The sequence below is a fragment of the Acanthochromis polyacanthus genome, chromosome 2 (assembly GCF_021347895.1).
Source record: "Acanthochromis polyacanthus isolate Apoly-LR-REF ecotype Palm Island chromosome 2, KAUST_Apoly_ChrSc, whole genome shotgun sequence".
Lineage (NCBI taxonomy): Eukaryota > Metazoa > Chordata > Actinopteri > Pomacentridae > Acanthochromis > Acanthochromis polyacanthus.
In genome coordinates this window covers 22,834,671-22,856,467 of record NC_067114.1, presented here as the reverse complement: position 1 = coordinate 22,856,467, position 21,797 = coordinate 22,834,671, and the positions used below count along the sequence as shown (strand labels likewise).

The 21,797-nt window shown below is 40.8% G+C and overlaps 1 protein-coding gene across 1 annotated transcript in view; it reads right to left on the bottom strand.

Annotated features, from left to right (window-relative positions):
• Positions 1 to 21,797, bottom strand: part of wtip (WT1 interacting protein) — a 41,870-nt gene that overhangs the window by 15,304 nt on the left and 4,769 nt on the right. The window contains 1 exon segment of the mRNA XM_022193475.2: positions 12,868 to 12,969. Coding sequence (XP_022049167.2) covers positions 12,868 to 12,969 — 102 coding nt within the window.

The following is a 21,797-nucleotide window of genomic DNA, read 5'->3' as shown; positions in this document are numbered from 1 at the left end:
TTTGGCCTTTTTGCAGCTTTACTTCAGTCATAGTGAGAGGAAGACAGGAAAGTGGGGAGAAGAATGGGGGGATGACCTGCAGGCAAAGGGGCATGGGTGGGAATGGAACCCATGACCGCTGCAGGGGGACTGTAGCGCCAGTTTATGGGTCGCCCGCTCAACCTGTTGAGTTGCTTCTTTAAACCGAAGACTCATAAATGGATTTAATTTCTATGGGTTTCCTGGGTGGTCCAGATGAAAAACTTTTACTTGAAATGAGGAGATTATGTGTTTTTTTGGCGTTTATGTGTATGAACTTCCTGTTTTGAATGTGTGGAGCATGTAGTCTTCTCTCATGGTTACGAAAATGAAGTTAAAGGAATCTGTTTTTGCTGTTTCACTGAAAAAGGATATTGACCCTTGTTTTGTGATTCATATGGTTTTTCTCTCTGTCCTATTTAGACATGAAGCAAGTATAAAGTGATCTTCTGTGTCGATCGCTCTCTATGTTTTCAAAACTGATTAACCCTCATGTTGTCCGGCTTGTCAAAATTGAACTGTTTTAAAGTTTAAAAATGTGAGAAAAAAAAATATATATATATTAACAGTGAAATTTCTGATGTCCACATTTTCTACATTTTTGGGAAATCTTTTAACATTTTTTGGTGGAAAAAAGAAAGGTTAAAAATGTTTCTTGAAGAACATTCACAGAAAAATCAAACATTTTTATGTGAATGTTCTTAAAGAAAATATCAGTAGTTTCACTGATTTATATGTAATCACATTAGATATTTTTAGGACTTTTTTGAAGATTTTTACTCAGTCTTTGAAAATATTTACAAGAATTTTCTTGCCAAATTTGGGAGATTTAAAAAAACAACTTTTAAGGGAAAATTTTAAGGAATTATTGGAATTTTTTCCTGAAGTTTTTGCAAATTTCCAGAAATTTGGGGAACTTTTTTGCTGAATTTTTAGATTTTTTCCAGACAAGGAAACAATATTTTTTGGTGCCTATAAATGAGAACACCAGGAGGGTTAATAACCCGAGCCTGAAGGTTAGTGTCATTGTTGGGGTTCAGGACTGTGAAGACAGGAGGTTTTCTTTCCATGCAACCTGATCTGAAGGTATGTGAGTGAGGCTCAGCACAGGACACCAAAAGCCAGTTTCCTCACAGGAAGTGTCAAGAACAGAGGAACCAAGGAGACGCCAGGTCTAAACAAAGCTCCAGAACAGTACATCAGGGCAGTACTTTGTAAAGACTGAGGGACTCTCAGGGACAGACTTGCAGGTGACTGACTGGTCAAGTGTGCTTGTGCCACCGGCATTTTTAATTTTTAACAAAATGTGCAACTGCAAACAAGTTTATTTCAGATTTATTGATTGTGCTTCAACACAACAACACGTAGCTACGGAAGACGACTAAGGGTCAACTAACTGGTATTTTTTGTGGGTTGATTCCAATAATTTGTCATCAAGGAGACTGTTAAGCAATATTTGGAAACGAAATAGCTTACTTAACTTAAAACAACAGTAAACAAACAATAAACCAAATATTTGCCCAACCAATAACTGGTCGACCTCTAATGATGTAATATGTGTCTCTTTCCATCATTTATATTTAACCTACATAATTCATATTTTACATGAAATTGTGAGTCAAAAGTCTAATATTTATTGTTTGTTCGTGTCTGGATCTCTTTTTACTGTAAGAATCTCATATGTTAGCAAAGTATAGTGCCACTTCTTTCTTTGAAACAAGAGATCAGGGTTCTCGCCAGCGCATTTCAGCGTAACGGGCCGTTACGCTGTCAGTTTAAAAGATTACGCTGTGATTAGGGCCGCTACGCTGTTATTTTGACAGATAACATCATGTGCGTTTGTTTTTATCGACTGGGTGCCTATCTAGGTTAATTTATGCCTCCCCATCTCAGCCGTACTTTCCTGTCGATTGACCCGTTCCCGTCTAAAACTAAGAGTCGCTTCCAATCTCGGGGTTACAATTGGCATGTCTCGGTTGTTTCTATGATGCCATGTATGGTGAATAGTGACCTAAATCACGAGCATTTGGAGCATCTGCGTGACACTCATTGGCTGACACCTGGGCCGGCCGCTCGCGAGATTTAATGAAGGCTATTGCGCATGCGCGTGCCGTTACGCTGTAAAAAAATCCTGGTGAGAACCCTGGAGATTATCTTGTGATGGGGACACCTCATCTACTTTAAATCACCTCAATTATTAACTTGACCTTCATGTTTTTAACCACAACTACACAGCTGTAAAGTTAAATGTCTTCATCTTGTACAGATGGGATGCTGGGGCAATAACAAAATATGTCCACAGACAGCGAGGTACTCCCGTGCTGTTCAAACCCTCAGACGTTTGCATGTGTGTGCCTGTTGTTAAATGTTTTGAGAACTGACTGAAAGCCTTTCTATGGTTGTGGAGTGTGGGTGGCAGCAAAGTATACAAAAAAATGCTCAAAATGCTGTAAATACACAAAAAACACAAAACATTAGCCAGCTGACATGCTGAACCACGAGTACTCAGCTGTCATTACTACATTACTGCATGACTACTCAGTATTAATGGGCATCGTGACCGTATCGTAAAATGTTGTGATGCTATCGAGTTGCCAAAAGCTGCCTACAGAAAGACAGAATCTGCTTTGTGGTAGTTTCTGCTACAGTGGACGCCTTCAGGACCACTTTCTGCCATGATGACAGACAAACATACACAGACTCACAAGGTAAAAACAACATCAGTCGCAGTACACTATCGCGGCTGGCAACCAGTCAGCTCTGAGATCAGGAGGCAGCCAGGCATTTCCCATCAAACCCTGAAGTGTTTGCTGTTGGTGAGGAACAACAGCAGCAGCTTCTGGCTCCAAAATCTGCAGCAGCCTTGAACCTTTGAGTTTATCACCATCTCTGTTTGTGTGACGTCAGAAAGCAAGTAGCAAGTCAGGATCGAGCCAGTCAGAAATCTAATCAGCGACTAATGTGCAGAAATCAGCACCGATCGATTCTACGCTGCCTTGACTCTCGTCGGGCAGGACTCTTATCATTACAGGAGGTCACCACACTTCACGGACCAATACGAGTGCTTAATCTCCTCTGCTTAACATGTATTATTACACTAATCACTCAGTGAGACAGATGCCAGTCAAACACAGTGCGTAAGCAGAAATAAATATTCATTGTCAACCCATGAAACCTAAAAACTGGTCGACTGAGACCGCTGACAAGATAAAACCACAAATGCTGATACAGAAGTGAATCATATCAGGTCACATTCCAACGAGAAGTATTTGTCAACTTCCTATTGGTCATTTGCCTGCTGGCGTGTTTCAACATGAGATAACTGTTCCTCTCTGTGAGGGAAGTTTTCAAGGGTGCTTGTCTTAACATTCAATTCTTTTGCCATTTTATTACCTGATGAAGTTTGGGTCTTGAAGATTAAAAGTTATGGCCTCTTTAGTGCTCTTTTATTACTTATTATCATTAGCAATTAATATAATCTACCTGACATTTAGAGAAAACTACCTCCAGGGGTGACTGCGTTTTCATTAAGTGCTTCCGTTAATCACAACCATAAAACCTGAGAGGAGGTGACTGGGAGTAGAACTATGCTTTAAATGACAGAGCTAAACACAGAGTGATACAGCTGGCTGGCTCATATTACTTTTATAATTTGTCCTACAGCACCACAAGATGCACGCTCATGTTTGAAATCTTAGGCTCCAAAGCTTCACACTTCTGACTCTGGCTGTTTAATCAGGTTGAAGAGCCTCTCAGTGTCCAATCACAGTACAGACCTGCCTGCATTCACTGTATAAAGAGCCTACGACACGCAAACTGCAAGTAAAAACCCTGACAATGCAGACAAACGATGACGCTTGAGGTGAATTATTTTCGCATGTTGATCTAACATGCTGCCATCAACAGACAACTACAATAGGATGTTCTATTATTTGTATTTTACCTCACTTCTGTGCTTTGTCTCTGACAATAAACAAGGCTCATACAGAGGAACTGCACTTACTGCTGCTGGTGGGAGGCATTCCTCAATCTCTCTGTTCTCCATCACTGGCAGAGAAACCAGAGCTTTGGCCTGGCTGCGAGTACACAGACGTGTTGTGATTCGCTCACAAAGGAGCTTCAAACTGATTTCTAGACAAAGTAGTCGCAAGCCATTGCGGGACAAACGAGGGTTTTGCAAATGAGAATCCAGCCAACCTTACGCATACTATCAACCTGGTTTGATACATGGAAATCTTTTAGCAGCTGGCACCACTGCGGGTGAACAAAGGTGAACCTGGGAAGAAAAATCAGAGGAGGCTCTATGAAATGCTGGTGTAGCCTTGGTGTTTAATGTTCAGCTGTAGGGAAAAAGCTGCAGACCTGCGGAGGCTGACGTGTCTTCACCTGTGCAGAAGGAGTGATGTGAGAGAATATCCACCGATCTGGCATAACATTATGACATAATATTATGTTGATCCTCCTTTTGCTGTCAAAACAGTCCTGACCCATCAAGGCATGGACTCCACTGGACCCCTGAAGGTGTGCTGTGGTATCTGTCACCAAAAATGTTAGCAGCAGATCTTTAAGTCCTGGAAGTTGCGAGGTGGAGCCTCCATGGATCGAACTCGTTTGTCCAGCACATCCCACAGATGCTGGATTGGACTGAGAGCTGGGGAATTTGGAGGCCAGATCAACACCTCAAACTAATTTTGTGCTCCTCAAATCATTCCTTACCGTTATTGCTTTGTGGCACGGTGCATTATCCTGCTGGAAGTGGCCACAGCCATCCGGGAATATCGTTTCCATGAAAGAGTGTGCATGGTCTGCAACAATGCTTAGGTAGGTGGTACATGTCAAAGTAGCAACCAGATGGATGGCAGGACCCAAGGTTGCCCAGCAGAACATTGTCCAAAGCATCACACTGACTCCACCGGCTTCCCTTCTTCCCACAGTGCATCCTGGTGCCATGAGTTCTCCAGGTAAGTGACACATATGCACCCAGCCATCCATGTGATGTAAAAGAACAGGGGTCAGCATGGACACCCTGACTGGTCTGCAGCTATGCAGCCCTATGCGCAACAAGCTGATGTTCTGCATTTTGAAACCTTTCTATCAGAAGCAGCATTAACTTCTTCAGCAATTTCAGCAGCTCGTCTGTTGGATCGGACCACACGTGCCAGCTGTCGCTCCCCACATGCATCAGTGAGCCTTGGCCACCCATGACCCTGTCGCTGGTTCACCACTGTTCCTTACTTGGAGTACTTTTGATAGATACTGACCACTGCAGACCAGGAACACCCTAGAAGAGCTGCAGTTATGGAGATGCTCTGACCCAGTCATCTAGCCATCACAATTTGGTCCTTGTCAAACTCGCTCAAATCCTTACGCTTGCCCATATTTCCTGCTTCTCACTTCAACTTTGAGGACAAAATGTTCACTTGCTGCCTGATACAAAACCTACTAACAGGTGCCATGATGAAGAGATAATCAGTGTTATTCACTTCACCTGTCAGTGGTCATAATGGCATGCTTGATCAGTTTTATGTGGTTATCAGATAGACATGAAGCCTTTTCTCTGAAGCTCCAACTGAAAAAATAATGTCACTAATATAGACTTGTTGCAATCATGACAAAATGATCACAATTATTTGAGCTGATCAAGATCATTTTGCAGCTTTGCCTCTATTCACCTGTAGAAAAGCAGCTGGAGGAAAGGAACAGACATGTCACAGTTCAATCACTGTTTCCTCATCATTTTCTACCACCATTTTGAATCCTATTCTCCTGACATGATGTAATGCTCTCATTAACTGTTTCACGAGGTTCGTTATGTCAAATATTCAACCAACTTCAATGAGCATCTGTGGATATTAATGTCACAGATACACAGACAGGTGACAAATTAAAAGAAAAACCTGAATGCTTGGTCTGTACAGTGAGGGAATCTGATAGAAGTGCTCTCCTCCTCCATCATCAGAACATGAAATTAGGAAAAATGTTATCCGTCCAGTAGTGTTCAGAGACTTGGAGAATCATTAGAACGAAGGAGTGGTGGCCCATCACCTTACTAAGACATATTACGTTGGTTTTCCTTTAATTTGTCACCTGTCTGTCGTTGCAAAGCCAAACACAACAGTACTGCAGTGGGCACATTTGTTTTTTTTATTCAAAATGAAAAAGGGGAGTCCAAGAACTTGGAGGAGGCGATTTGTTGGATGTGCAACAAAAAGGTGGCAGTCAAAAGCACTACAATAAATCTAATAGAGTCACAAATGAACCCAAACAGATGATTAAATTGTTATTTATATAATAATTAAACATCAATTGCAATATGATGATTGTGACAGCCTTATTATTAATATTCTCCAGCCTGCAATGCACCATTATTTTGTCATTTGTAGTCTCTGTGCCTTTGGGAGTTGAAAGAAACTAAACTGAATGAAAAGCCTCTTTATGAATATTTAAAAGACAACCATTCATACTCTATTAAACTTATCATGTTCCCATTAAGGCGTACTGTCAGTAATGCAGCTAAGATTGCAGGATGAGATTTCCAAAGACTAAACTAATACTGAGGAATATGAATGAGGGAAGCAATGAGAACATGAAAATGTACACCAGCTAAAATATTAAAATACAGCTCAGACATGCCGCCGGCGGCAGGTGATGTCTGCTCTCACAACATGATGTCTTGTGCCACGTGTCAGCACGAAAACAGAGCTGTAAAAAAAAAAACAACACCTGCAGTCAACTTTTCCATGCCAACAACTTGTGGTTGACTCCGGCCCACGCAGTAACAGTAGCAGGCAGGGAGCAGTCTATTAACTGTTTTGGAATTTCTTGACTTGTTGTTCACATGATTTTAAAATCTTATTGAACTGAATCGACCTCTCATTCGAATAAAAATAATCAAAAGTCATCAAAAAGTGATTTGTAACTGCAGCTCAAATTGGGGGTCGTGTTTCTACAGAGATTCTAGTTACAACATGTTTCACACGATCCACTCTGCCTGTTGTTCTTTATGTTAGGAGAAGGAACTTGAATAAAAGCCCAAGAAACCAGAAAGGTTAAAGTCTGTCAAAGAAAACAATGCTGCTACAGTCCGGTAGCCGTCAGCTCACTGCCCACCTGCTAATGAGAACATTTCTTAGCTGCAGGTATGCAACCAGCTACTGGCTTTAAGAGCTGGATATCTACACACAGCACTACGTCTGTATGTTGTAGTTTAAATGTGTACCGGGTGTCTGACTCTTTCTAACTTAGAATGACTTGGAAGGTTCTCATGCTTGGCTGCTCAAATAAATCAAAATCCTAATGGGGTTTAAACGACAACCTCTGCAGTCAGAACTCACCGCATTGCAAGTATCTCCAACAAACTGCATGACTCCAGGAGCAAAACACCAACAACCGAGTACTCCCCATGTGTGAGCTTTCTGATTTCCATCGCCTGGCACGTCCAACTGCTGGTGATGAATGATTTGAGAAATTCAAGCCCCTGAGCTCTCTCCGTTGCTCTCCGAGGTTTGAGCAGCTAAAACACAGAAATGAGTCATCTGCCTTACGGCTGACAGTCTGCTCATCCAGTCTGAAACCGTGTGTTTGTTGTTTTTTTTATTTAGTTCATCTGGAGTAGGCTCGCTTATTTTCATCAACACCCTGCTTCGAAGTCACAGGAATATACATTCACTCCGGTTGTGTGTTGTGAGTGTGTTTTTGTGGGGAAATATTTTCAGTGGCAACTACAATTTCAGCTGCAGACGACAGGAACATCTTGCTCAGTGGCACTTCAGCAGGCGCACTTATTTGGGTGTTCAAAGAATCTGACAACTGCACAAGAACATGTGTTTAACGCAACTGTTAAAAGACAAAATCTGGACTGGACTCTTCCAAGAATACTAAAAACATGTCCTCTTGTGTGTGCATGCGCCTGCACAACTATGCATTCACTTCGCGTGCCATTTAATGTGCGTCCATGCCAGGCCTGCCCCCTCTGATAAGCAGGTCTGGTACACTTTGTGACTGTCTGATTGAGGTCCTCCAGGGAAGGCTGGCTGAAGTGGTGGTGGTGGTGGGTGAGGGGGCTGCATTCTTGGCCATTTCATGAAAAAAGGGTGCAACCATGGGAGTAAGCCAAGAGGAGGGTTCAATTATGCATGGTTAAACAAAGCCCAAGGCTACCAGCGAGCAATGTCTCAGCAAACTCGGCCTCACTCTGGAGCTCCAGACTCCAGGAGGACCCTACTCAGGGGCACGGAAAAAAAAAGAAACAGAAAGAAAGAGGAAAAAGAAACAAACATCGGACATAAAAAACACAGCTCCTGATAAATCTCTGGATTGTGTTATGACAAGTGCAGGCACTTTGAAACTAAACTTCTCAGAGGGCCTTCAAAACACTGCTTAAAAGAAAACATTCCCATTCACATGAGGTCAAATGATACATCCCCGAGTTTACGTTACCAATAAACCATCTCGAGAGGCAAGGCGGCCTGAGAAGCTATGAGCGGCAGCCTACGCAGAGCACACAACATGACTTGTTAACTAGTCATGGACACGATTTCTGCAACAATAAGTCTCTCAGGAGCTGTCCGTGTTTTCTGTCTAAAGGCAATTATGTCTCACATAGCTGATTTATGATGTAACTACACCATCCCCATAAGTAATCCAGGCATTCTTTCAGAGTATTTTTAGTCCTCAGAGGAAACAACCTGCTTGTCTCACAAATACATCTGTTTGAAAAGCCAAATAGCATCTTCCTTTGCTTTGGCATTGAAAGCTGACTTCTGAAAGAACCCGAAAAATATTATCAGCACTATTAAAAGAGCTCCTAAGGCCAGAGGCTACTTTTCGACAGCAAAACTCCACAACTTCAGCAACTGGACACTCAGCATCTGGACCCTCTTTCTTCTGACACACAATAAATCGGAAAGTATGTGGCTTTGGTTACATGTAAATTATAGGCAGCTCTTCCAGAGCCGGAGGGGCCGAGGTGGAGGATCAGTATCCATGTATAGTGCACATATGAATGGATCCTGGCTAAAAAGCTCTGCTCCCGACATCTTCCTCTTGTTTCCCGGGAAACGGGAGAGGAGGGCTGGAGTCGGGTGACAGGGATGTCCAAAATCACACACAGACAAGCAATCTATACTGTACTGTGAGCTGGAGAACAGATTTAATTACGGACTTCTAGAGGAAATAAAGTCAGCATTTTATTTCTTTGTTGCATTATTACCTTGCTCCCGCGGCTCAGAGCTGACCTGTTATTCTACCGAGCAGACTGAGGAGATTTTTTTTTCTTGTTTTGATCCGCTGTAACACCACCTCTAACAGCAAGCAGAGGCAGCGGTGGCTGAAGCTCAGAGCACGACTGATGCTGCCCGCGAGCATAAACACATCTGAGACATCACGCTCGGGGTCCTTCGATCGTCTGAAGAGCACAAAGTCTGGCAAACTAACAAACAAGCATGTATTTTTCCAGTTTCTCAAACGTATGCTGTTGTGGTGCTCGATGACGCCCGTTTTTCCCAGAGTGGAGAAACAATCGACCAACCAGAGCTTTGAGGGCGACACTGAGAACGGACACTACATTTTCCTGGGCTCAAGCCAAACAACATAACAAGAGAAGAACAGCCACCATAAGGCTGATAAGCACACAGGCTACTGAAACAACAACTCTTAAACTGGCATTATTCCACAGTCTTCTCAATGAATGCTAACTTCTCACAGCATTCGAACCTGCAGCTTCCTCCACACCAGACGTCTTTATGGTGCGAGCTTAAAGGGATTGGCAGATGCACGCCAGCCGTCTAACGGCATCATCTTAGGTACTGTATTCTGGCCTGATGTTTTGGTCGGCTTATCAGCACAGTCAGAAGCTTGGAGCTCAAACAGTTTTAGTGACACAGAGCTCATGGAAGCAAATAAGCTACTTCAAAGCTCTTAGCGCCTGACTGCTGCAATTTGTGTCAAAAATCCTGCTGCTCTGAATCATATCCCTGTCAAATCTCAATACGGAGACATGATACACATATTTTTAGACGCAGTACAACTTACACTGTCCAAGGATGTGATGATGTCTGGCATCCATGACAAATGAACATCAATAAATCTGCTTTGGAAATCAGAAGCAATAAGAGTCTTTGTAACTCCAGAACTTGCCTGAGGAGCATTGCGCATTTATTTTTATTTTTTTAGAGTAATCAAATAATAGTTGTCTGCACATCCGTGGGTGAAGAGGAATGGCTAAGAATGAATCGATTTCAGATCGCAGTTTTTGAAAATGCAGTGAACAAATCTCAGTTGCTGCAGTTTAGGAGACACTAAGTGTGACTATTGAATAATAACAGTAATGCCACAACTCAGTTTGATTTAATTCAAACAGATTGAAACCATCAGGAATGGTTTATGGCCACTAATCAATGTATACTGTGACTCAGCCACACCTGCTGTAGCTTAACTGGCATGAACCCATTCTTATCATTTATTACACACCTTTTACACTTTACAGCATGTCTGACTCAGGATTTAAACTGTTTTTTCAGTGTTTTTATAAATTAATGCCGTTCTTCTTGTGTGATAGTCAGTTTCGATGTATTAATTCCCCATCACATTTTAAATTTAATACACAGTGAATACTGAACTGAAGCTTGACTTATATGCTAAGTGAAAATCACAATATCTGTCAGGAAAATCACCAATTAAATATTTTCCCTGAGCTGCATAGCCTTACTAGTAGCTAATTTGGTCTACTTTCAATGCTCCTTAACTCAGAGCCTCATTATCCACTAAACATACACTACCACTCAAAAGTTTGGGGTCACCCACGCAATTTCACGTTTTCCATGAAAACTCACTTTTATTCATGTGCTAACATAATTACACAAGGGTTTTCTAATCATCAATTAGCCTATCAGCACCATTAGCTAACACAATGTAGCATTAGAACACAGGAGTGATGGTTGCTGGAAACGTTCCTCTTTACCCCTATGGAGATATTCCATTAAAAATCATCTGTTTCCACCTAGAATAGTCATTACCACATTAACAACGTCTAGAGTGGATTTTTAATTCATTTAATGTAATTTTCATTTAAAAAACGCTTTTCTTTCAGAAATAAGGACATTTCTAAGTGACCTCAAACTGTTGAACGGTGGTGTAAGAGGGACAATAAATAATAAAACAAGCGATGAAATTCATTAATATAAACTTTTTTCACATAGCATCAGCATTTACTGAAAATCAGGGACGATAAAGGCCAGTTTATACTGACCAATGCAGACTTTAAAGGTGGACAGCAGACATGCACATGTTTCCATTCATGCTTTAGTATACATAACCGACTACAGGTTGGTCTGTTAAGCATTTGGTTGCATTGCTCGAAGACTCAACATAGGAAAACACATGGGGTTCCTGTAGCTGTTCCTGAAAGGCTGGTTGTGGTATTTTACAGGATATGCAGCTCTGTGCATTGGACTGCAGCATTATGTCACTGATTCTTCCTGATGGGAGCCCAGCGCTGTGGAACAGCTGTAGTTTGTTAGATCTTCCTCCTAAACACAGTGGGAAGAATAGCACTTGTTGTCTGGAGAAACTGGAACTTTCCACTGTGCTTGGCCACCGCTTGTACAAATCAAAGCACCTCAAACGTTCACCGTCCAACTGTTTCAATGATGAATTATAAAGGTTTTTTTCTGGCATAGTCACAAATTGTGGCCTGAACACGGACGTCTGCAGAAGGTTCATATGGACCATTATGGATTTGGGCCAGTTATAAAATTTACCTCTCCTGAAACCATGCAGAAACAAACTGACATTTATGATTAAACCTCCTGTTGCCTTAATTTATCAGCACCAAAAAAATATTGTTTCCTTGTCTGAAAAAAAATCCAAAAATTGAACGAAAAAAATTCCCCAAATTTTCTAAAATTTGCAAAACCTTCAGGAAGAAAATTTCAATAATTCCTTAAAAGTTTCCCTTAAAAAATGTACAAAAAAATTTTAAAATCCCCCAAATTTGGAAAGACAATTCTTGCAAATATTTTCAAAAAATTTGCAAAAATCTTCCAAAAAAAAAAATCCTAAAAATGTAAAGGGATTCCATATATGTCAGTAAAACTTCTGATATTTTCTTTAAGAACGTTCACAAAAAAATCAACCAAAATCCAGCAAATTTCACTGGATTTTGGTTGATTTTTTTGTGAATGTTCTTGAAGAAACCCTTTTTTAAACATTCCTTTTTGTCCACCAAAAAATGTTAAAAATCTTCCCAAAAATGTTGAAAATGTGGACATCAGAAGTTTCACTGTGAAAATATTTTTTTCCATATTTTCAGAAGTTAAAACGGGTCAATTTTGACCCGCAGGACGACACGAGGGTTAAAGGAGTTTTGGACACAAATGCCATTTGAAGGAAAGGCCCACAGAATAAGATGCTGCTGGTGTGGACTAGTAATGTCCATTCACTATTTATTAGTTAGACCAAAATATCAAATCCTGTAATGCAGAAATCTGCCAACATGATGTCAAAATGAACGCTAAAATGAAGCAACTGGTTTGGTTACTGGGCTAAAAACGGATTATCTATAAAGGGCAATGTGGTAGCAAGAAGCTAATTGTTGAGGTGATATGACAAGCTGTCAACAATGTGCACACCATTTCTGGTCATGAAGCAGAAGTTAAAGCAACCTCTGAGTACCCAGTCATGTAGTGTTGGGATGTTACAGACCTGCTACCTGGAACATCACTAGAGGAATGGTGCAACAGAAAAAGCAAAGGCTCCAACATACAGAGCTTCATCTCAGGTGGGTTACGTCTCCATCCACAGAGCAGATGGCTGTCACTAACATTTCACTTAATTAACAGTTTTACTCACCACAGGAGCAGCAGGTGAAGCAGTTTGTGTGGTACAGGTTCCCCATGGCCTGGCAGGCCTGGCTGGCTCCGTACACACCTTTCCCACATTTGACACAGATACCTGTTGGAGACACTGGATCAGCTCATTGATGTCACAATGCAGAGGAAAACACTTTGTATGCAGGGGCAGAGTGAAACAATCCTGCATGAATGCAGACTGAGCTGATGCCGTGTAAGATTGTACGATTCAGTGACGACATCATTTGATCACATTCCACGAGGAACGATCGGCGCACGTGCAGCGGCGCACCGCCCGCCACATTTCTCGTTACACAACAGGAGGCTGTCAATCTGCGTGTGCGTTCTCTCAATTATGCAAATCAATTAAATAGGAAAATTATGAACCTGCTGCAAATACCTCACTGTTCCTTCTGCAGATTTAATTGCCTTTGAAGCGCAGGATCACAATGGAATTCAGCCATTCAAGAATTAAGCATATTATTACAGATGTACAGCTGTGCGCTCAGCTGGAAATAGATAGCAAATTTCACCATGTTGAATATTAATTCAGAAGCAATATTTCCTGAAATGATTCCTATTCCAAGTCGAGCTTCTGTCATTTCTGCGCATTACATCATGCCGTTTGAAGGCGGACTTCTTCAGGAGCCGACGATCGCATTAAAATGCAATGACAGGAACTGCAGTGGATGGGAGGGAATTGTCAGGAAGTTCAGGCTGGAAACAGACTCTGTGTTCTTGTGCTTTTCTTGGTTACTAAGGAAAACTAAACGGCGCATACAAGGTCAGTGCTGTGTTGTTTTCCAGAGGGCAAGTTCTGGACCCCTTAACTGACCATTAAGGACACTTTGGTCATCGCCAGGACATTTTATTTAATCAAACTCGCATGCTCGAAGGCTTTAAAGCTCATGATAGTGCTGATTCCTGTCATTTTTTCTGTATCTAAGGACATGATCTAGATTATTTAAATACTCGGGTCATGACACCAAACTCTGGCTGCACATCCCGATCAAGCTTTTAGAGTATTAACCAATAAAAAAGTGCCCAGTAAACACCACATTTCTGTCAAACACCAGCAATGACGCAACCTCGGCGTCCTTTAGCTTGATTTATACTTGAATCTACGCCTTCTTTGTGTGCTTGCAACAACAGTAACTGAAACGGAGCAGATCTTACCGAAGCATTAACTTCAAACGACAGTCGCTTGTGCTGAAATTACTGCAATGCACAAAAGTGAGAAGCTGTTTGAACGGAAGGAGTTGATACACTGACAGGAAGAGCTATGATGATGAGAAAACAGCATATGGCTGCAGTAACACTGTGCTGGCTCCTGTGTTTACTTTATGAGGAAGGCAGACACAATTACAGCACATTAGATGTTGCATTTAGTTTTACTGTAATGTTCAGACTATTGAGCGCACCTGAATATAAGCCGCACCCACTGAACTAAAAAAAAAAAAGTGTACATATATAGGCCGCACTTGTCTAAAAGCCACAGGTGTCCACGTTGTAATACGAGATATTTACACTTTAACTTGTAATTAAATAAATGCTTTTTTCCTCCAAACAGTGCCTGTAACATGGCAGTCTTTGTCGTCTTTTTACATCGAGTCAGTTCACGCTGCCGACTCCAACGTCTTACCGCGGATTCATTGATACCAAGCTCACGTGCAGCAGCTCTATTTCCTTTTTCAACAGCCAGATCGATTGCCTTTAACTTAAAAACTGGATCATGTGCATTTCTCCGAGTCTTTTCCATGATGAGGGTGTGAGCATGAAGCACAAAATGACTGATCTGAAGAATTTAGTGCGAGTGCGTTTGATTTAATTCGAACAGTTTCATTGGTCTGACGTGACAACGCTGAACGTATTGGTGGCATGAAGCTGGTTAGCCCGTAAAAATTTATAAATCACCCGCATCATTGTTTAAGCCACAGGGTTCAAAGCGTGTGAAAAAAGTAGCGGCTCACAGTCCAGAAATTATGGTACTTCAGCATCATTTGTGCAAATCAATAGGTGGTGTGAAAATGGTCTATGACTAGTAAGTGGACCACACAGGTACTGCAGCCTGTGCTACCACATCATGTAGTTATATTTTTGAGAACGAGTACGACTTTATGTCAGGCCATAAAAAATTCTGTATAAATGTTTTAAAGGAGCTATAGCTGGAACAATATCTACAGAGTGGACCGTGGAGGATGCTATGGCTGCAGAATGCATGACTATTTAACAACTTAACAACAAAAATATATGAAAAAGATAGAACTTTTAAGCAGGTTTTCTCAATTTCTTTTGACATTTCATGAATTTGTAAGCTCCCAATCAAAAAAAAAAAATAAATAAAAAATCAGCTGTCAGTGCACTAACCACTTGCTAAAAATGCGTCTTTACAGACGTTTTCCTGAGAGGAATAATTTGAATGTCTGATGTCCCCAAAGTCAAACACCAATCCTCACAATCACAACTCTGCTGCACTTTGCACCACTAACAGCGAGCGATGCACCGACCAACCATAGGATGTAACATCCAGCTCTCCATAGGTAGATAACCAACATACTGTGGCCTCTAGTAAAGAAACAAGCTGAAAAGTGTTAGTACACCGCAGCAGCAGACTACCGTTCTCCAAACTCTCGCAGAAGACAACTTCCACTGAGGTCACATTCCTCAGAGAGTGCAGGGTCAAAGCGTGGATGGGGTGAGTCCAGGGTCACAGCAGCAACACGGCACAAGATCTCACAAAATCCCATCAGGGGAGCTGCACACCAACACCCTTCTCCCACAGAACAATTATCATTTACATGTCTCTGAAGCACACTCTCATTTCAGGGCAAATTCAGGGCATGAATACATTTTATGACACTAAATAGTGGAATCCCCTGGCTATATGTGGGAATTCTTCATAGCACCTTCACTGTAATCTGTGACATTGTAAAAAAACAGATAAAGGGCAAGTGTACAGAAAAAAAGTCACAGAGATTAGAAGTCTTCCTGTGAAAGCTGAGGTGTTGTTTGAGCAAATTAATTCATTCGAATCAAAGTCAAATATTGGCATTTCCTGGTGTAACCTGAACTCGTGACTGCACTTGTTCCCCTCAGCGAAGATAACAGGACCAAATGGGCAATCAGACTGAATGTGTAAACTTTAAATGATATTAGCTGGTTAAACAATGTCACCAAAACACAAGTCTCCAATGTGTGGGACACCCTCCATGCTTGTACCACCACATACCTCCTATAAAACTACATGACAGAATGTCAGACAAACACATCTAAAGAAATCAGTTTTTACTTTTACTTTGATTTCTGCCACTGTAATGATCAAATTTCAGCTGTCACTTTCCCACATTCAATCCTCCACTTTTGTAGAACCCACCTACAGTTATGGTTGGTTATGCCAGCTTTAGACTAAACAACATTTTGTCTGGTTCCCAAGTCAGATTAGATGACTATCGATTCCTGTTATGACTTGGCTGGTTTTGACTGGTTACTGACCAACCACAGCTGTGGAAGAATGGTGGCGAGTCCTGACTACCAGAAGCTAGAATGTAAACAAACAGCACCTGGAGCTGTGTGTATGAGAGTGGCTGTCTTGGGTGGAGCCATCCGATGATGAATATGTGACAGCCTCTACAGTGCACTGCATCGTTCATGTTGCTATTTTACACAGAGGAGATTAAAAGAAAATCTGAAATGTTAGTGTTTTTGGATGTTGTGTTGGTTGAAGTTAATCAGCTGATGTGTCAAATGCAATCTTTTGGTCTGGACACACTGGGAAAAAAAATGCCCCTCTCAAAACAAGAAAAAACTTTTACCTTGAATAAGTGAAAAAATCTGCCACGAGAACAAGTGAAAATGGCTTGGCAAGATGTCTTGAAATAAGATATGATATTCAGAATATTTAGATCTCAAAATTAGCTGGGGAAGCTTATTTTAAGCTATATTTTACATCAAGCTTAGGTGTCTTAACCCTCCCGTTGTCTTCATTTATGGGCACCAAAAAATATAGTTTTCTTGTCTGAAAGAAATCCAAAAATTCAGCAAAAAAATTCCCCAAATTTCTGAAAATTTGCAAAACCTTCAGAAAGAAAATTCCAATAATTCCTTAAAAGTTTCCCTTAAAAAATTTATTAAAAGATTCTCCAAATTTTGCAAGAAAACACTTGTAAATATTTTTAAAAAATGAGTACAAATCTTCAAAAAAAAAATCCTAAAAATATCTAAAGTGTTTCCATACTTATCAGTAAAATTTATGATATTTTATTTAAGAACATTTACATAAAAATCAACTAAATCCAGCGAAATTCGTTGGATTTAGTTGATTTTTATGTGAATGTTCTTAAAGAAACATTTGTAACATTTCTTTTTTCCACCAAAAAATGTTCAAAGATTTCCCAGAAATCTTGAAAATGTGGACATCAGAAGCTTCACTGTGAATTTGTTTTTTTGTTTTTTTACATCTTCAAACTTTAAAATGGGTCAATTTTGACCCCCAGGACAACATGAGGTTGAAAATAAGCCAGACATGCTAAAAAAAAAAAAAAAAAGCAGCAGCTTTTCATTCAAAAATAGGTTTTTGCTTTGAGATGTAATTTAATTTGAGTTTTCTTGTAAAATAGAAGTCAAAACAAGATAATTTCAAGATTGTCTGAATTAGCGAGACATTGAAGATGCATTTTCTTAAAACAAGTCCCTCTATCTTGCTGAAATGTCACTTGTTAAGTGAATTTACCTTAAATTAAGTGGGATGAGACATTGTGACTAAAAATAAGACAAACAGACTTTGTAAGATTTTGAGTTTTTGCAGTGCAGCCTACATCTTACATCTACAACAACACTCATCCTGGCATTGTGTAGTCCAAACCTGAAATTAGGTTTACTCAACCTTCTGTGGCTAGTTTCTGGAATTGGTATGGGGGAAAAAAGACCCCAAAATTCAGTCAGTGTCACCTTCACCACTGTAAGTCTATGTGTCCGTAAAGCATCTTTTTCTCAGCACCAATGAGCAGAAAGCACCCAGCGCCTTCATTCATGGAGCTCCGCTTTTCACCTCTGGAGTTCTTCTAGTTAAAAATTTCTGAACTTCTCTCAACCATGCTGGTATCATCACTGTCACAATCATATCCATCATAAAACAGCAGTTAGAGTGGCGATACTGTTGTCACAGAAACTAAATCCCAAAGTGTAGGAGGGCATTTTTTTAAAGAAGCGTCTTGGCAGAGAAAAACACTAGACGGACACACACCCTGAGGCTCTATGAATAAGAGACAACCGGGAGAACCTTGAAACACAATAAGTGTCTTTATCATTAGCACCAGATGAGAGTGAGATCCAAATAACCCCTGCAAGACGAGCCATTTTTACTTCTGCCTAATCAAAACTGCGTATTAAAGAGTAAATAACAGCCTGACAACAATGAGTCAGTGATGCTGATATTATGAAACTTGTTCTAAAAATTCTCAACCGCCACTCATTAAAATGCAACAGAAATTAGGCACGACAAAACCACACTCGCTTTGGTCATGGTAGGAGTAGGCGGCTGCTTTACGGAGTGTGTCACGCTCTGCCACCTTTAAAGCAGGTGACCGGTTGAGCTTTAGAACCAGATGCGACCTTGTAAGGCAGATAAACCAAAAAGATCCAGGTTTCTGTCATGATTCGGGCCTCTGAGCATCTTCTATTTCAATAACACAGACAGGCACCTTTTGCTGTCGGAGTGCTTCACAGACAGGAATGTCAGCGGTAATTGTATATAAGTGGAGTAAATACAGTGTCAACCCTTTCTATTACACCACGAGGACCTGCATCAACATGAAACGTGTAGTTGAAGATAAGCCAGCTGTAAAAACTCTCATATCTATCGATTTTCGGTGACTCATCCTCACTCGTGTTGCAGTGTGATGTAAATATTATTCTCTCTATATTGATTTCTCTGCTGCCAGTATTGTTTTCCTGCCACCTGTCGCCACACTCTGCCCATTATGTTGCCTGGACTAAAAAAAAAAAAAAAGGTTTCACATGAAGCAACGCGGCAAAACTGACTCACTACACATCTGTCTGAATGCCAATAAGCAAACTCGCCGGTTCTCTGCATTACTCAGCTAGTGGACCGGTACAATGATAAAAATACGGCAGCGGTGTATGTATGTTCAGTGAAACATCCGAGGTGGAGAGACAAGTGTGAACCCAGATAGCACGGCTGTGTGTTGTATTTTTTTTACCTCCTAGGCCTCACGTCTCCCTCTGTATCTATTTTTATGCACAATTATCCAGCTTCATGATAACAAGAGTGGCTGTTTTATAACTGGTTGTATTATCTGAACATCTTTTCCTACGTCTCTCTCAGGTCTTACTTTTATTTATTTTCCCACAGAATCAATCCATGGCCGCGCAATTACTGCCTTGGCCGTTTGGCTTAGACTCTCCACCCAACAGCTAAACTGAAAAGCTATGATTTATTCATACTGCAACATTGATTTACCTTCATTACTTTATTCCCTTCTGGTTTCTGCTATGCTGCAGCTACTTGCAAACCGTGTGTTGGAAAGATTCTCGAGATTTCATATGTCAGCTCGTGTGATTTGCCAGGACTTCCACATACGCTGCAAATCCTACAGGGTCTCATGAGTGAGGAGGATGTGGTTATTATTTTACAGGACAGCGGGGAAAACTGTGAAGCGCTCATTTAAAACAGGATGCTGAATCTCTCGTGCCCGTTTCACAACGTGTCCATTTGGCGAGGACAGGATGCAACGTGTTCGCTGGGGTTAAAAATAAAACCATCACTTGATGTACATGCATTCCTGCACCTCTGAACAATTAACACTGTTTCTGAGATCAAGCGGTTATGTTCAGGTTTTAGATGGCAGTCCTGATGAAGGCCAAATGTGGGCTTAAATTCTACGAGAAAGACAGAAAATTTCAAAAAAATAAAATAAAAAAATCAATCACTGTAATCGAATGTGGAAAATCAAGGAAAAGAAAATCTGCCCAACTATTCTGATGTAATTATTTAATACGAGTAGAATATATGAACGTATTCGGAGTATTTTATAATCACACCTGACTACATGTCTCCATCATCACTGAAAACAACAGGGAACGTGCTGTGGGTTGTAAGAAGGCCTGCACAGCCCGATTCATGAAACTTTAACGACCACTCGGTGAGACTTTGACTTTCTTGAAGCACAAAATCAATCCAATCTCTGAACATATATGTGGCTTCTAAGAAAAAATCTCAGTCGAACCAATGGAGGGCAAAATTTGAAGCATGAGCAGAGACAAATTCTTAATTTGTGAAACCTTGAAACCTGCTGCCAAACACTTTAAAATCTCTGCACATCGTAAAGGAATGATTCAGTTACAAAGTGCAATAAATTCTAATTCGAACCTACTCTAAAAATAAAACGGTAAAGGACACAGGATGGGCGGTACACAGCAACACAACACATGCGCCCTGGTGTAGACTGGGAATGAACAAAGCAATCAGAAGCTTGTTCATAGTGGAACATCTCAGATTTAGAGTTCATAGGTCCCATATTGGGAAGATGTATTTCCATTGTGTTTTTTTGCATAAACTGCATGGTGTAAATTCACAAACAGCATTCCTTTAGTGCGTCCACAACTTACTAGCCTCCTAGCTTTAGAAGACAGTAAGAATTCTATTTGGTTTCAATGTCAATACCTTTAAATTTTTAGACTCCTTCCCCTCACTGCCTGCTTTTTCAAGGTTAGCCAGTCTAATATCAGCAGCTGCCTCACAACCCGCCGGGTTTGTTTCCTCTCTAGAGCGTCTTCTGCTAACTCCAACGTGTTTCAGCCGCGAGAAAAGCACAGGATATGAGTGTAAGAGAAAATGAAAACCAAAAAACAAGGACCTAAAGGGTTACTGCTGCTTTTCATGCTTCCTGTCATACCTACGCAGAATTTAAACGCAGCCACTGTTTACACGTTTCCTGATGTTTGCTTCTCTCCTGCTCTCTGTGCTCACATATACTGGATTTTAACACAGCCGAATTCCCAATGGAGACATTTTTAGGTTTCTGTTGTCAGCCAGCAGGACGAGTATGAAATAATGACTGAAACACAGCCCACTTAGACTACAACTTCATCAACAGTCACTTTACATCCATTTCCAAGCTGCGGCTGATTTTATAAGTGTAACGTCAAAATGACAAAAAAAAAAAAATCAGCACTTACACAAGGTAAAGACGATGGCCGGGCTGTTTACACGCCATATTTACGCGTAACTTAATTGCTCATCACAGAAACTATTTGCCTCACACTGTCATTCATGTCTTAGTCTATACACAAAACTTTGCCCACGATAACAACGGCATCACAATACAGCAACTCTGAGATACTCAGTTCTTTGGGAGGCAAGCACCAATGATTCATGCTGAGCAACTGAAGGCGAAAGAAATGCCTTTAAAAAGGCAACAAAGATGAATTACATACTTCTTTATTCAGCCTGTGAGTTTCTTTTTCTCCACCTGACTTACTGTTCACCATTGTTCACTTGATAAGCATCATCTCAAGTTTGTATAAAGTAGTGATTCTAAGTCAAACTGGTCATAGGAGTCTGTTTACAGTGCCAGCATGTTTTAATAAAAACAGCAAAATTTGTTGCCAGTGTATCGACATTGTATCGCAAGAAGAAGTTGAACAGTATATTGTTGCATGGTTACTTTATCCTGCCTCCATTATTACAGCAGAGCATCCCTCCTGCTGCATCCCTCCGATTGATACCATCTAATGTTTGCTGTAGAAACTAGACCGCAACTAATATTTCCAGTGTCAATTACTCTGTTGGTTATTTTCCCCAACTAGTCAATTTGTTCAGTCTGCAAAATGTCAGGAAATGGTAGAAAAGTCAGTCAGTGCTGGCAAAAGTCGGAGATGTCGTATTCAACTGTCCTGTTTTGTCCACAACCC